Source organism: Dipodomys ordii, unplaced genomic scaffold (assembly GCF_000151885.1).
Source record: "Dipodomys ordii isolate 6190 unplaced genomic scaffold, Dord_2.0 Scaffold152, whole genome shotgun sequence".
In the NCBI taxonomy this organism is placed as follows: domain Eukaryota; kingdom Metazoa; phylum Chordata; class Mammalia; order Rodentia; family Heteromyidae; genus Dipodomys; species Dipodomys ordii.
Window position 1 is genome coordinate 2,396,440 of NW_012267368.1, and position 15,790 is coordinate 2,412,229.

At 35.7% G+C, this 15,790-nt stretch overlaps 1 protein-coding gene across 1 annotated transcript in view; it reads left to right on the forward strand.

The window, feature by feature from the left end:
- Dopey1 (dopey family member 1) overlaps positions 1–15,790 on the forward strand; it is a 72,832-nt gene that overhangs the window by 29,381 nt on the left and 27,661 nt on the right. The window contains exons 10-19 of the mRNA XM_013032276.1: positions 539–659; positions 1,843–1,962; positions 4,066–4,180; positions 4,547–4,576; positions 4,852–5,085; positions 9,798–10,419; positions 10,995–11,269; positions 12,502–12,654; positions 14,045–14,142; positions 15,416–15,675. Of these exons, the coding sequence (XP_012887730.1) occupies positions 539–659; positions 1,843–1,962; positions 4,066–4,180; positions 4,547–4,576; positions 4,852–5,085; positions 9,798–10,419; positions 10,995–11,269; positions 12,502–12,654; positions 14,045–14,142; positions 15,416–15,675 (2,028 nt within the window). The remainder of the gene's footprint in view (positions 1–538; positions 660–1,842; positions 1,963–4,065; positions 4,181–4,546; positions 4,577–4,851; positions 5,086–9,797; positions 10,420–10,994; positions 11,270–12,501; positions 12,655–14,044; positions 14,143–15,415; positions 15,676–15,790) is intronic.

Consider the following 15,790-nt stretch of genomic DNA (forward strand, 5'->3'; position numbering starts at 1 on the left):
ACCTGTCTTGTATATGCCCTGAGTTCAAACCTAGTATCCTAAAAACACAATAATTTTAGAAAATAAAAGTGAAATATGAAGATAATGGGTTATATCAGTGATAGTAGATAATAGAGAACAATAGATTAAAGTGTTATATTTCATAGCAACAAAATTTAGCGTCATGAATTTTTGAATTATTTAATTAATGATATAGTGTTTATTAAATAGTCATATTCTAAGAATTATGCAGACATCTTACAAATATTTTTCCTAATCCTCAAAACTGTCACATAACTTGCTATTATTGTTCTCATTCTGGATGAGAAAACTTAAAAGCTCAAAGAAGTTAACTTGTCTAAGGTGCCAGAGCTATGATTTCACCAAACCAGTTTTCTAGATTCTGTTCTTTCTGTGAATCTATACTTTAGGCATTTGGGAAAACAAGTACTGCTTTTTTAAAAAAAATACCTGTTTTAAAATGTCCTTTATTCTGGCCACTTTTCAAATAATTATGATTTGCAGCTGCTAATTATTGTCCTTAATTTGTATATTTTAGGACCTGTAATTCTGGAAGATGTCTTGATTGAAGTGTTTAGAACATTATATTCTCAGTGTAAAGCAGAATTAGATTTTCAAATGGAACCGCCCTTCAGCAAGGACCATGCTCAGCTAAGCAGGTAGTTGCAGTTATTTCTATCAAGTACATGCACACTTGAGTTCCTGGGGCAAGTCATAGGACAGTGTGTGCTGTTCCCTGTTATCTGTTGTCTTCTATATTTCTCTGCTTCATTTACGCAGACCACTTCTTTTCTGGTATCAGGTTGTTACCATATGACAAAGATTCTAAAGTGATAATTTCTTTTACATAATTTATATTTCAGTATTTCCTTGGTAACTTAGAGATAATCTTAGACTTTTCTAATATTTTTATATACGTATGATCATATACACATAAAACATTTGACTATAGTTGTTGATTTCTGTTGATATAATTACCTGTATGTTTTGTTAGAGAAGCTAATACTGATTTGACTTATTAGTACTGCTCTCATTCTGTATTCTGTACTCTGCCTGAGAATTTACACTGGCCTATAGAGATCTAATTAGTCATTTCTGATGTAATCTGTTGGTTGTATTGATAGTATCTCTCTTCTGTAAGGACAGGTGCTAGAAAAGATAGGCAAACATAGGTAATTTTCTTTTTTTCTGGTAGAATTTTAATAGTAATTATTACTTATTACTTACAGTAATAGCACTTTTTGTTACTATTTTTCAAACTAAAAATGGTAATTTGAATGAAACTGGCAGTCAAAGTAAACTTTTTCATTAACCCAATCCTGAGTAGCACAGGGAAATGTAAAATTCTTCATAAGCAAGACTGTCAAAAACAAACCTATTTAATTTATAGTTGCCAAAGGAAACAAAATAAGTTTGGTGTCAGATTAACAGTTATTAACTTTAAAAATTCAAAAAGAATCCACCTGTGGTGATGAATACCTTTAATCCAAACATTTGCGAGCAGAGACAGAAAATATTGTTGAGTTCAAGGCCTATTGGATTATGTACAGAGTTTCAGTCTAGTCTAAGTGAAACACTTAAAAACAAAAGCAAAAAATGAGAGGGTTCTATGTGATTTTTTATGCAGAAATTTTACAAGGCTAATTTCTGATCTTATGTGAATTATGAAAATTCATATTTTAAAAATTATTACATATAAGGTAAGAATAGCAATAGATTAAAAATGTTGCAATCTTTTTACTGCATACTTTTAATAAATACCTAGATATATATACTGGGTAATATTCCACAAAATTTGAAACAATGGTGTTATATATTTTTGTTTCTCTTTCTTTTCTTTAGTAAATTAAGGGAAAATAAGAAAACAGCAGAGCTGATTAAAACTGCCAACCTTCTCTTTAACTCCTTTGAACCTTATTATATGTGGGATTACATTGCTCGTTGGTTTGAAGAATGTTGTAGGTATGTTAAACTTTTAATTTCATGGCATTCAAAACTAACCTTTGACTCGTTTAAGTTGTTCAATTTAATAAGAATGTTCTTTCTATATATTATGCTTCTGAAAACGAGTAATTATTTACTAGACATAGTATGACTCTACCTTATTGGTATAGGATATAAAAATTGTTGGTCATGTCATCCTAGAATTGGAAAGTGGCTTGGAGATGAGTTATTCATTCCCCAAGATGGATGAAAAATTTTACCTCTTCACTCTACAATAATCCCGCTTTTCAGGGCTGAGAAGGTGGCTCAGTGGTAGGCCCTGGGTTCGATTCCTCTGCACTACATGAGCAGAAAAAGCTGGAAGTGGCACTATGGCTCAAGTGGTAGAGTGCTTGCCTTGAGCTGAAGAGCTGAGGGACAGCTCCCAGGCCCAGAGTTCAAGCCCCATGACTGACAAAAACAAAACAAAACAAAAAAATAATCCCGCTTTTCTGTGATAGAGAAGATAGTTGATTTGTACTGTTAGGTCAGCACACTTTGCCTTAGTCTTCTCAGTTTTATAAACAACCCCTACTTAGTCATTCCTGTTTCCAAAGCCATAAAATGGGTCTACATTGTTACTGGGGAGTAATGTCTGTCCTTTATCCCTTCAGATTCAAGGTTACAGCAGAGTCTGGAAAAGCCTAGGATAGGAGTGAAGCTGAGTGAAAGCTCTGGATTCTGACCCAAACCCTTTCAGAACCAGGGTAACCCCTGCAGCCTCAGGATCACATAGTCAAAAAGGAAACATTCAGCCGGGCACCAGTGGCTCACACCTGTACTCTTAGCTACTTAGGAGGCTGAGATATGAGGATCACAATCCAGGCAGGAAAGTCCATGAGACTCTTATCTCCAATAAACCACTCAGAAAACCAGAAGTGGCACTATGGCTCAAGTGGTAGAGTGCTAGCCTTGAGCTGAAATGCTGAGAGTTAGCACAGAGGCCCAGAGTTCAAGCCCCACAACTGAGAAAAAAATAAAGGAAACATTCAATCTTTGGTTTAGAAGGCTTTAGAAATATGAATGCTATACATGAATCCCTTTAATGATCTGGGAGTTTGCTTACTCAACAGATGTTAAATGTCTAGCTGAAAAATATGGTGCTAGGCATAGAGTCTCTATTTTCAAAGACCTGATAGTGGGGCTTGTAAGACGTGTGCACGTATGTACCTGGGTTAAATTGAGAATGCAAATGCATCATAGGAGATTCAAGAATGAAGATGAATTATGAGTATCTCTTACCACCTGGCCCTTTTCTGCATTTTCATCTTCTCTATTGAAACATGCACAACCTACCTTACTCTGTTTATTACTCTCTTCACAAACACATCCATGTTTCTTGAGCTAATCTGGACTCTTCCCTGAATACACATTACTTTTCCTGCTGCTGAGCCTTCACAATACTACTCTTCCTAAAATACTGTGCCCTTGTTGCCCTCCTACATCTGGTATGGTCCACAGAGAGGTCACCCACCTTTCACTAGCCTTCCTTGACTCCCTCAAGACAACTCATCGGAACCAGGAAAAGCATGCTGGGTATTTGTCTATGTGCTTTAATTTCTTACTAATCAGGGACTGTCATCTTATTTGTGTGTTCCAAGTATAGGGTGATGAGCAGTCATATAGTATTAATATGACATATAAATGTTTGTTGGAGGAATGATCTCTGCTACTTGGAGAGGCTTCCAGGAAGAGGCAACATTTGATCTCAGATCTTAAAGGATAGGTGTACTCTAGATATGAGAAAATTAAGCTGGAGAAGACAGTTGTCCAGAAAGACAATGGCCCCTAAGTTTAGAAACCAAGAAATAATCAGTTTTAATTAGGAGATGATAGCTATAGTGAGTACAATGGAAAATCTCACAAAGGGAGATACATCAAGAATGCATCTCAGTACAGAAGAGTGACAGAGGTTAATTTTCCACATAGAGACTTTTGTGCCCTGGGGAAAGAGAATGAATGTCCCTAGAACACTACCGTACGTGACCCACTGTTGACTTTGCCTCCGTGAGTCACACAGTGATGTCACATGAGCTCATATCACTGATAGCACACTTGATAAGGTGACTTTTGTCCTTGTAGGAGGACACTGCACACCAGACTTCAAATTGGACCTGGAGATAGTAGTGAGTCATCTGAGTTACAGCTGACCAATTTCTGCTTATTGGTGGATTTTTTGTTGGATATAGTTTCTTTGGTAAGAGACACTGGATTAAAAATTAAAAAAAGAAAAATCAAGGCGATCTAGTAATATACTTAAGATATTTCATGTAGATAAATCTCACCAACCAGTAAATTTCATGTTTAAATTATTTTCCCCTTCGGTATAGCTTTTTGTTATAACATTTTCCAAATATTTTTTCCTCTGGCATATATTTGTAATATATTTATAATATAAATGGAATATACTTCCTAACTGCATGTTGAAGTCCTTTAACTACTGAGTATATAGTAGTCTAATGATGCTTTTATATTCATTATTGATTCTTTCTATTAAATGAAGATTGTTGGAAATACTTCCCTTTGTTTTCTCTCCTCAATCCTTTGCTTCCTCATTTTGAAGCCTACTAGAAGTATGAGGGTGCTGTGTCAGGTATGACCTTCAGCCTGTTTTGTTTTTAATTGATTCTGTTCACTTCTGTTATGTCATCATTTCATTAATGTATCAGAAGAATGGGGTATTTTGTAATGTCTGCTTGAAGTACTTGACCAGAGAATTTCGGGAAAAGAAATGTTATAAGTTACCAAAATAAAACAAATATACTAATTAAGGAGCATGATCCCTGACTAAAACTATAGCTTTGTTTGTGTAGATTAAAAACCAACAGTATATTTGTTTCATTCTGTTCAATTTGCTTTCGTTGTCAGGAGACGTACATTGAAATCCAGACAGAACACTTGCCGCAGTTGCTGCTCAGAATGATTTCTGCCCTGACAAGTCATCTCCACACATTGCGCTTGTCTGAGCTCACAGATTCCCTCAGACTCTGCTCAAAGATCCTCAGCAAAGTTCAGCCTCCGCTGTTATCTGCGGGCACCGGGGGCGTGTTGCAGTTCCAAAGTGGGCAGCGCAACCCAGTCAAAGACTGGGAAGACAAAAAGGTAAGTGTGGACCAGTCACATTTCCCCTCAGCAGAAGACTCATTTCAGTCACTTCTCCAGGCATTTCAACATCAGTGGATATAGTTTATACCTCAGTGCTGAGGCAGTAGACAGACATCGTGTAGGCATTTGGCCATCATACCGCTCAGTTGTCTGTACTTTTCAGTAAAAGTATATTGTGAGTGACAGTTGTGGGCTCAAATTTTCTGGTGGCCACAATTAAAAGGAAGCTAGACACTGGTAGTTCAAACCTGTAGCTATTGGGAGATTGAGATAGGAGGATTGAGGTTTAAAACAAAAATTGGCAGAAAGTCTGTAAAACTCCATCTCCAAAATAGCCATCAAAATGCTGGGCCAAGCAAGTATGAGGTGTTCAGTTCAAAGTCTAGTCATAGCAAAAAAAAAAGTAAAAGGAAATAGTCTTAATTATATTTTGTTTAGTCCAATAAAGTTAATGTATTATTATAATGCATCACATATATAAAGTGATACCATAAAAATTAGTTTACTTTTTTGTACTGAGTCCTCAAAATATGAGTATATTTACCCTGATAACATATATTCATTCAAACGCTAATCATTTTTCATCAAAAATACTAAATCAGCATTGAATTAATAAGATTTTTATTTGATAAATTGGAGTCACATATCCAAGTTGTTTCATACATAGTTTGTAACTCAAGTAAAATTAAGATTTAGTTCCTCAAGAACACACATTTTATGAGTTCATGTGGTACATATGGCTGTTTGCTGACATATTGGACTACAGGTCTGTCTCTGAACTTTTACATATATCAGATTGACCATGATTTTCTTGAGGTCCAGAATCTTTTTGCAACCTCAGTCAAGAAAATTATTAAAATTTGGTAAAAATGACTAAAATTAAACTATATAGTATGTAACTACACTATATACCATATAATATATAACGTATATGACTATAAACATAGTATTGTATATAAATGTACAATATAGTTTTTAAACTATACCATATTTTAGGTAAACTATGAAGTATGTGACTTTACTGTCTGGTACCAGGAACAAACTCTTAACACCAATGAAATCAATAATTAGTTTTTAAAGTTTATAATATTAAAATTACCAGCAAATATGAATGAAAATATTCACTTGATTGATTTAGTAACATTGACAATATATTAAAATATAGATTTGAAAATTCCTAGAGTACTTATTTTTTATCTAATTCCTGGGTTTATACAGCTGCCCTTTTCTTTTTTCTTTCCTTGCCTTGTTTTTCAGACTGATCACCCTAACATGATCTCATAGGATGATCTCATACAGATCTCCTTGCCCATCAGTTATTAATTCTCTTCAGCCCATCTTTGCATGTGAAATGGGGTAACAACTCGTGGCCAATAAAAATGTATTGCAGTTTATATGTATCCTACATAAACTAAAACCAGTATTTCATTTTCCTTCCAACCAGCTTATTATTTAGGTTTGATATAGAGTGTCTCTACCATTGCTGGAAAATGTGTTTTGTTGAACAATATTAGTTCGAGTAGGAGAAGAAAGCCTTTAGCATTCTTCTATAGCACATTCAAATATGTGAAGATTTACTATGTAGAAAACATCTAAATAAATAGAAGTAAGGTAATATCTTACTAACCTTACACATTTCCATTCTCATTCTCTCCTGCCTCTCAGGCTATGTATGTGTTTGTGTGTATGTGTATTTTTTTTTTTTACTGAACTGCCATGGTGTTATCTTGGATGTCAGAAAAGTTATCATATTTAAAAGCTGAGACTGTTTTCTGTATTCCATTGTTTGAAAACCTGAGTAAATAGCTGATTGTTGAATGTTATGTGGTTCTACAGCTTAGTTGCCTTTTTATAAAATCTTCTTGCTCAAATACCCAAAATAACATTTGTTTTCAGAAAGAAATTTTTATTAGAAAATAATTAGCAATAAATATTTTATATACAAACATACACATGCATGGATATCTAACATCCATACCAATAAATACTGTAAAGATATAGAGGTTTAGTTGAATTTATTGCTTGAATTTTGTTAGCTTAATATTGTCTGTTATTTTATGATACTTTTAAAAGAGGTTAATATGAAAATAGTTAAGCCAATGATAGTTTTATCATTTATTCTTCTAGAAAAGTATATGATTTTAGATGCTCACTAACTTTCAAAGGAGAAATATAGGCAAATAAATTCAATCTGACAGTCACCTCTAGACTTTGGCATTGTAATGTGAAAAACTCTTCTATTATACGTGTGTATACTGTGATGAGATGAATATGAAGTTTAGACTCATCTGAGTCCTTCTAACTGGCAAGCTTACTTACTATAACCTTGGTCAAGTTTTTTTTTTTTTTTTTTTTTTTAACCTTTGAAATAAAAAGATAATCTGTCTTCATTTAACACCCAATCTCATCCGAGTTAGGTACACTGGCTTTCAAGTGGTAAAGTAGGCAATTTCTGCACTTCTCAACCTTTCTATTTAGGTGACACATATTAACAATAGCACATTTACTTGTAGTTGTGATGAATGTATGAAGAAAAGTATGCAGAGTTAGAATCAGGGAAAGGGGGTTATTAGCTAATACTGACTGGCCGCCAACAAAGATGGCTTTCTTTTTTCTTTTTTTCTTTTTCTTTTTTTTTTTTTGATCGGTCATGGGGCTTGAACTCTGGGCCTGGGCATTGTCCCTAAGCTCTTCAGCTCAAGGCGAGCACTCTACCATTAGAGCCACAGTGCCACTTCTGGTTTTCCAGTGGTTTATTGGAGATAAGAGTCTCACGGACTTTCCGGCTTGAGCTGGCTTTGAACCTCGATCCTCAGATCTCAGCCTTCTGAGTAGCTAGGATTACAGTCATGAACCACTGGCGTCTGGCTTTGAAGAGGGCTTTCTTGAGGTAGGAATAGTTGAAGGGAAAGGACTCACTCAGTGGGGTGCTATGCTGGAGCCAGGCAAGGAGGAAGGAGAGCACTTAAGTGAAAGGAGCATTTGCAGGGGCTCTGAGGCTTAGGAGCCTCAGTTACAATGCTATTCCTTATCCATATTTTCCTTTGCTATGGTTACTGGGGGTCAACAAAAGACCTAATATGGTCAATGGAAAATTCAAGATATAACTCAGAAGTTTTAAATTGTGTGCTGTTCTGAACAGGATGATAAATTTTCATACTGTCCTGTTCTATCCTAAGATATGGATCATACTTTGATTCATCTTATCCATGCTGTTGATCTGTCTACCTATTAGGCATATATACACCATCTTGGTTCCTAGGTGGGCAATACCCCTGTGCTTGTGTTCTACCCTCTTGTAGTAGAGAAATATTGTAGCACAATGCCCATATTACTCATCTCACTTTTCAGCTCAGAGGCATTGAATGCTCTCCTATTATCACTGGAAGAATAAATAGGATTCAAAAAGATATTTGAGAAGAGAAGGATGATAGCACAGTCACCTAACTTTTATTATAGTGTTATGATTTTTCTATTATATGATTTGTTATTTTTAATCTCTTTTGTGCCAAACATAGAAAAGTTATAAAATGCTATCCTATGCATGCATGTATAAAGTCATGGCATATCTACAGTCCAGTGCTGTCTGCAGTTTGAGGCATCCACCGTAGGTCTTGGGGTATAGTATATTGCCCATGGATAACAGGGAATAGTGTATATGAATTAGGACACTGAAGTGTGGAGAGATTAAATCACTTTCCTGTGCAGCTCCCTAGCTGAGTCTGAGACAACTTTAGTCACCAATGTGGATGCAGGTAGCTGAGAGGCAGAGCAAAAACCAACCCTGCTTTTCTGTCTTTTTTGATAATGATGAATGGTGGTGTCATTTACTGAAGCAAGAAACACTGAGCTGAAGCCCAACTGTGGGTATCACAGTGTTTAGTTCATATACTATCACTTCTTATGATCTTATTTAAATTATACTCCAGCACAGTCACCCAAGGAATTCATGATCTGCACAATTTTATTTACATAAACTAAGCCAGATAATACCCTTAATGGTTGTACTTAGCCAGTCCTCTTAAACAAAGGGGAGCTTAATGCATTCCAACCCTGCTACAAGAGCTGGTTCTTTTGCGTGTTATAATTGATATAATTATATTATCTCTTCACCTGTAGATCATAAGCTTTTCTTTTTATTCCTACCACCTAATACAGCATTTGGAGTATGATATGGTTCAGTGATGGCTGAAAGCATTCAGGGTCAGTGGCAAGCATTTAGTTGATACATACTTCAACAAATTTCACATTCATGCAATCCTGAGCAGATAACCTGTTGATTTTGTTTCTAATTTTAAGTTGTCATTTTTTAACCTTTTAACATCTTATTCCTTGCATTATTTAGAATTTACCCAAGTTTAGACATTTGGAAAGTGATTCCACAAACTAAATATATTCATTTGAAAATAAAAAAGTATCCTAATTATTCATATCTATGTATTTTACCTCAAGATCCTAAGTATATGATATATATGTAGTGAATGATAAACACTTAGTGAATGAATGTGTATTAATAATAGTCATTGTAAGTTTACCAGTGCTATTATTATAAACATGAGTAAATGCAGAGCATCTTTTAAGAGTCAACAGAATGTAAGTTAAGTTGTACACAGTCTAATCTAAAAATTCTCTCAAGAAAATGACCATTTCTAATTCCTAATAGGGATATGTACCTACTCAGATTTTTGCTTTTTGAAAAATCTCTACAGGTATCAACAGTTTCGCTGGAAAATCCCACTGAAGTGTTTGAAGATGGAGAAAACCCACCTAGCAGTCAGTCATCAGAGAGTGGCTTTACTGACTTCATACAGTATCAAGCTGACGGAACTGATGACATTGACAGAGAGCTGAGTGAAGGACAGGGGACAGCTACTATCCCACTTGGGAGCACATCCTCTGAAACAGAGACAGCCTCCACAGTGGAATCCGAGGAAACTGTTACCCAGCCCCCATCCAGACTCGGTCAAGGGACAGCACCCCGGCGTGGGAAGACAGCACAAAAGACAGCCATGCAGTGCTGCCTGGAGCAGGCCCAGCCCTTCCTTACCAGACTCATCAACCTCTATGTCATTCCCCGCAGCACGCTCTCTCAGGCTTTGGCTATGGATCCCCAGGGAGATCTTGGCCGAATCCAAGGGGAGACTTCAAAATGGGACAGGGATTCACAAGGAGATGTAAAAGAGAGAAACTTAAATACACAAAAAACCTCAAAAGAACACCTGCCTGCCTTCCTTGCTGCCTGTCAGCTCTTCCTGGAGTGCTCAAGTTTCCCTGTTTACATTGCTGAGGGGACCCATTCATCAGAGTTACTTTCTGAAAAATTGGAGACTGGTAAGGTCATCTCTATTCATAGTTCACTATGTTATATAGCACACTTTCCTTAAGAAATGTTCAGATATTAAAACAGGGGTACCTTTTAGCCTGTTGACTTTTAAACAGCCTGCTTATAAAATGTTTTAATGACTACCTATAGTCACCACAGGGAAATTTCCATATTAGAAGGTTTTGTGATTTGAGGCTTTCTTAGTCACCTGCAGGAAATGTAACACTCCACTCCCTTTTTTCATAACAGTGTCATCTCTGTTTACTTGGACTTAAATTTTTGTGCACACAGCACAATGAGAACTGGGTAGCATTTTTAATTAGTAATCTGATTGGTCAGACAGAAGACTGAATTATATGATTTAAATAAGAAAAAAAACCTATATTGAAAAAAAAAGTTGATGTAGGTCTTGCTGCTGCTTTATATTTCTTGAAACTGTAAATGTAGGAGAGACTGATTTTGTTAATAGATCATACTAAGGACAGGAAGTAGTGTTGTTTCATTTCTTTGAAATTAACTTAATTGTTTATGCGAAAGGCCAGTGTGGTTAACACTGACAGCTTCTGTCTCTGTTCTCTTTCAGACTGTGAACATGTGCAGCCACCACAGTGGCTGCAGACTCTGATGAATGCTTGCAGCCAAGCAAATGACTTCAGTATTCAGAGTGTGGCTGTCTCCCTGGTCATGGACCTGGTGGGGCTGACCCAGTCAGTGGCCATGGTCACTGGGGAAAATGTCAACAGCATGGAGCCTGCACAGCCATTGAGTCCAAACCAGGGCAGAGTAGCTGTGGTCATCAGACCACCCCTCACACAGGGCAATCTAAGATACATAGCAGAGAAGACAGAATTTTTCAAGGTAAATTCTGGGATTCCACATGACTAAGATGATCACTGCACATATGCTACCTGATCGAGGGCACCAACGCCAGGAAGGAAATAATGCCAACTGAAAAAGATGGAAACTCGTTCTATAGACTATTTCCATATTAGGTGTCCGTGACAATTTTGCTTTTCATAGGGTCCAAAACTTTTATGAAAAGTTTTGTGATAATATATATATATATACACACATATATACATGATATTGCTGAATTGTATAATAATATTCCAAAAACTTGTGTAGCCTTTGATTTCTAACACACTGGTTTAAATGTGTATATGTGTATGTGTGTATATAAATTTATATGTACATGGATGTATAATTTCTACATAGAACTTGAATTATACTACATCTTAACAGGTTATATTGCATCTTTATGTGTTTAAAATGTTGTTTTGGGTTTTATTCTTTTAATTTTGTTTTGTCAAATATAGTATGATACACATCTGTAATCCCAGAACTCAGGAGATGGAAGCAGAAGGAAATGAAGGCTGGGGATCTAACTTAGTGGTTAAACGCTTGCCTAGCATATGCAATGACCTAGATTTGAACCCATGCACTGCAAATAGCCCTCCAGATATTTTCTCCTGCTTAAATGAGTTTTTTAACGTTCTGGTGAACTCTAAAGATTTTTTTTTCCCATTCTTCTTCTTATTTCATGTTAAGTGCTATGTTAACACATGTATGACACTTATACGTGATTTTATAAACCTCTTTGGCCTAGTAATGGTACAGTACTTACTGTGCAAGTCCTGGGTTCAATTGCCAGCACTTGAAGAAAATCAAAACTCTTGTGTAATTTCAGTATTCAGAATGCAAAACTGCGTTTTACTTGGTGACATACAAGAATTCAACATGAAATGTTTGTCTTGTTAAAGATAATGCAGTCTAACATTAATAAAATAGTAAAATGAGATCTTACCTGCATAAAGAGTTTATTACATTTCAGAGGTTTAAAAGAAGTACTATGAAAGTACTAAAAAGTTCAGAGGGTCTGGGTGGCCAGGAAATGATCAGATAGAAGGCTTTACTTCTAAATTTCATACCAGTAATACTTATTAAATACTAACAGATACTGAATATTAAAGACTTCCCAAGTATGGTAGTCAGAAACTAGGTATTAGCTTGTCCATACTAAGAAATATATGCTAAATAAGATTTTGTCTCCTGCTTTTGTAACCCAGTAACCTTTATATCTTTCCTGGCAGCACGTAGCACTGACACTGTGGGACCAACTAGGAGACAGGACACCTCAGCACCACCAGAAGAGTGTGGAACTATTTTATCAATTACATAACTTAGTACCTTCTTCTAGCATCTGTGAGGATGTTATAAGTCAGCAGTTAACCCATAAAAACAAGGTAAATCTTTCTCCTATCCTGCACCTACACATACCTACCTGCACACTATTCCAAAATGCTAAAAACTCTCTAGGAAAATTATTACACCTGGCATCTGAATCACATCTGATACCACTTGGTTCAGTGTGTTATTCATATCTTTACAATACTATGTTCTGCTCTGTGTAAAGACCTTTTTACATCAATAGTATGAAAAATTAAGCAGTGTAGGAAATGATGATTAAAGCCCTTGCTGGTCTAAATTGTTGGGTTATTTACAGAAGAGCTAGTGGCTGTGGATTGAGTAGATACACCTATTAAGGTATGTGAAATTAAATAATATGCAAGTTACCTTTATAAGTGGATATTATTTGTTCTTGTGCTTACATGTAAGATTATATTATTTTCATAATAATACAGAAAATAAGATTTATGTTCCTAATGTATATGAAGTGATAAATGAATCAATTTTGTTGACTATGACCGAGGGACCAGGTGGAAAAGATGATTTTGAATGGTAATGCTAAGCTAATTTAATGAAGTTTGTTATTTCCTTATGCCTTCTGTGTAATATAAATTTAATCTTACTGGAGAGCTTTTAGAAGTGGATTAACCTATTTTTAAAAAGTTGGAATGCTACTGGGTTGGGAACATATTTACAGAGACATTGTTTTGAGTAAATGAGGGACTTAGCAAAGAGCAGAGTGGTGAGTGGAGTAATGATAGTAACAGTATTCTTAGAAAAGTGTTAAATTCTATCTCTCCACCATATTCTTTCAAATTTGTTCAGAAATAAATTTTAAACAATTTGTTGTTTACATATAATATCTATTAGTTGATGAACAAACAAATGCTTCACAAGAAAACCTTTACCAGAAACAGCAAACTTGCTTCTAAACTTTAAGATGCAATTTAAAAGTTTTAATCAGGACTCTGTTTTTTGCTTGAAAGATTACATGAATGCTAGAAGAAAAGTGTAAAAATCTGATAATGTCCTAATTTCTACTGTCCATATATTAAAATATGTTGACTATTCCAAATATCTTCTTCCCAATAGTCCCAAAGTTGTTTAAAGAAATTTATTTGAGATGCATACTTTCTTGGGGAAAAAGTAAAGTAATTTTGAAAGTAAATGTTTATATTTAACATGAGGAAAGAAAATTCTTGGCATCAAAGCAACGTGCCATGAATAGCACGGTGTGACCCTTTTTAATGTAATACACAGACTGATGAAAATGTAAGGGGGAAGATGAGTCTTTGATATTTCTTTCTATATACAGGTACTTTGTTTTACATTTGTTGCAGTTGAGTTTTGTAGGTATTGAACATACTACTCAATTATTTCCTGAATTTTACTAAAATTGCTTTATATCTTCGAGAGAACAAAATAATCTCTCCCATTCCTCCTCAGAAAATACGAATGGAAGCACACGCAAAGTTTGCCGTTCTCTGGCACCTCACACGGGATCTCCATATAAATAAGTCATCTTTTGCACGTTCTTTTGACAGGTTGGTTATATTTCATATTCAGATTTTAGAGTCAAATGTCTTATTGTTGTTTCCTTTTGAATCCTCTTTCTAGTTTGGCAAGGGCAGGAGGTATACATTTACAAATTTTATGAAGGGAATTAGTTCTTTAGAAAATCCAAGCTATATTGAAACTGCATGTTGGCTTCACTTACAAGATTCCCCTTGGAATCTCTCAGAGCACCCAGTGCCTCTTGCTTCCATTGAACCAATATTCATCAAGTCCTTGCCATTCACCAAGCACCATTCTGAGTGCCAAGACAGGTGCCTCCATTCTAGATACAGCAGTGGGCAGGGCTTTCTTGAGCCTATGTTCACATTCAGTGATACTGTATATCAAAAGTATATTTTCAATCTTCAGCCTAAACTTAACTTTACAGTATTCCATAATTGGAAGTACAAACCCCTTTCCATGTAGTTGCCTGAGATTAGTTTAGCTTTTCATCTGGACCTAAAAGCAACTGAAGTGATTTATATCTCAAGTAACTTCCAAGGAACTGCGGTTCGTAGGTAGGTACATGAATTGTTATAAGATAGTTGTCTTATCTGCAGGTCTTATAGAGGTGGCACAAATCGATGCGGAAAGCCTCATTTCTGATGAGATATGTGCTGTATAGGACTTCAGTTCAGCTAGTACTGAATTAATACATTACCATTTTTAAGAGATTTCCTATTGAGCCATATATTGAACTCTTACGGTGAACTATTCCCTGAGCTAGGTACTTCTCAAATAGACAACTCTTGACTTCACATCTTTCTTCATCTTACCAATGATACAGTGAAGGTTCAGAGAAGTTAAGTTGCTTGGCCAGATCCCACAAGAAATTTAAATCTTAGGTTTTCTGATTTTAAACCATATTTCCATACCTTTCATAGAAGGTCTTTCCTGGAATTCATCACGTATCTTCAAATACCTGAAGAGAAAGAAAACAGAGTATCCCTGATAATCATGAAATACTGCTGCCTTGGTACTTAATATTAGTGCATCTGTTAATCATACATAAGTTTATTTCTATTCTTTAGTACGTAATGTGGTTCGTTTCAAAAACAAAAGTGTATTAGAATGGGAAGAATACTTTTCTCTTTTTTCGTTGAATCTAATGAGATTTTGATTCTAGAAATACTGTGGTCAAAATTGATCTTGAAATTTGATTAAGTAGTTAAAGTAGTTAAAAATAAACACAACTGCTAATCGCAGAAAAAAATGGTTGGACTTGAAGATGTTTTGTTCTTTAATTGTTTGTGTGTATTACAGGTCTCTGTTCATCATGTTGGACAGCCTTAACAGCCTGGATGGCTCCACGAGCTCAGTGGGCCAGGCCTGGCTGAACCAAGTCCTACAAAGACACGACATTGCCAGAGTGCTGGAGCCATTGCTCCTGCTCCTGCTCCATCCAAAAACGCAAAGGGTTTCGGTGCAACGAGTACAAGCAGAACGCTACTGGAATAAGACTCCCTGTTACCTAGGCGAGGAGAATGACAAGCATTTCATGCAGAATTTTACCTGCAGCAGTGGTGAATATCACACGAAAATAGAGCACCTTTAATTAGAAAGGAAGCTAAAGAAAAGAGCCAAGACTCTGTAGACACACATAGATATGGGAGCCATACATAGTGGTTTGGTTGGAGC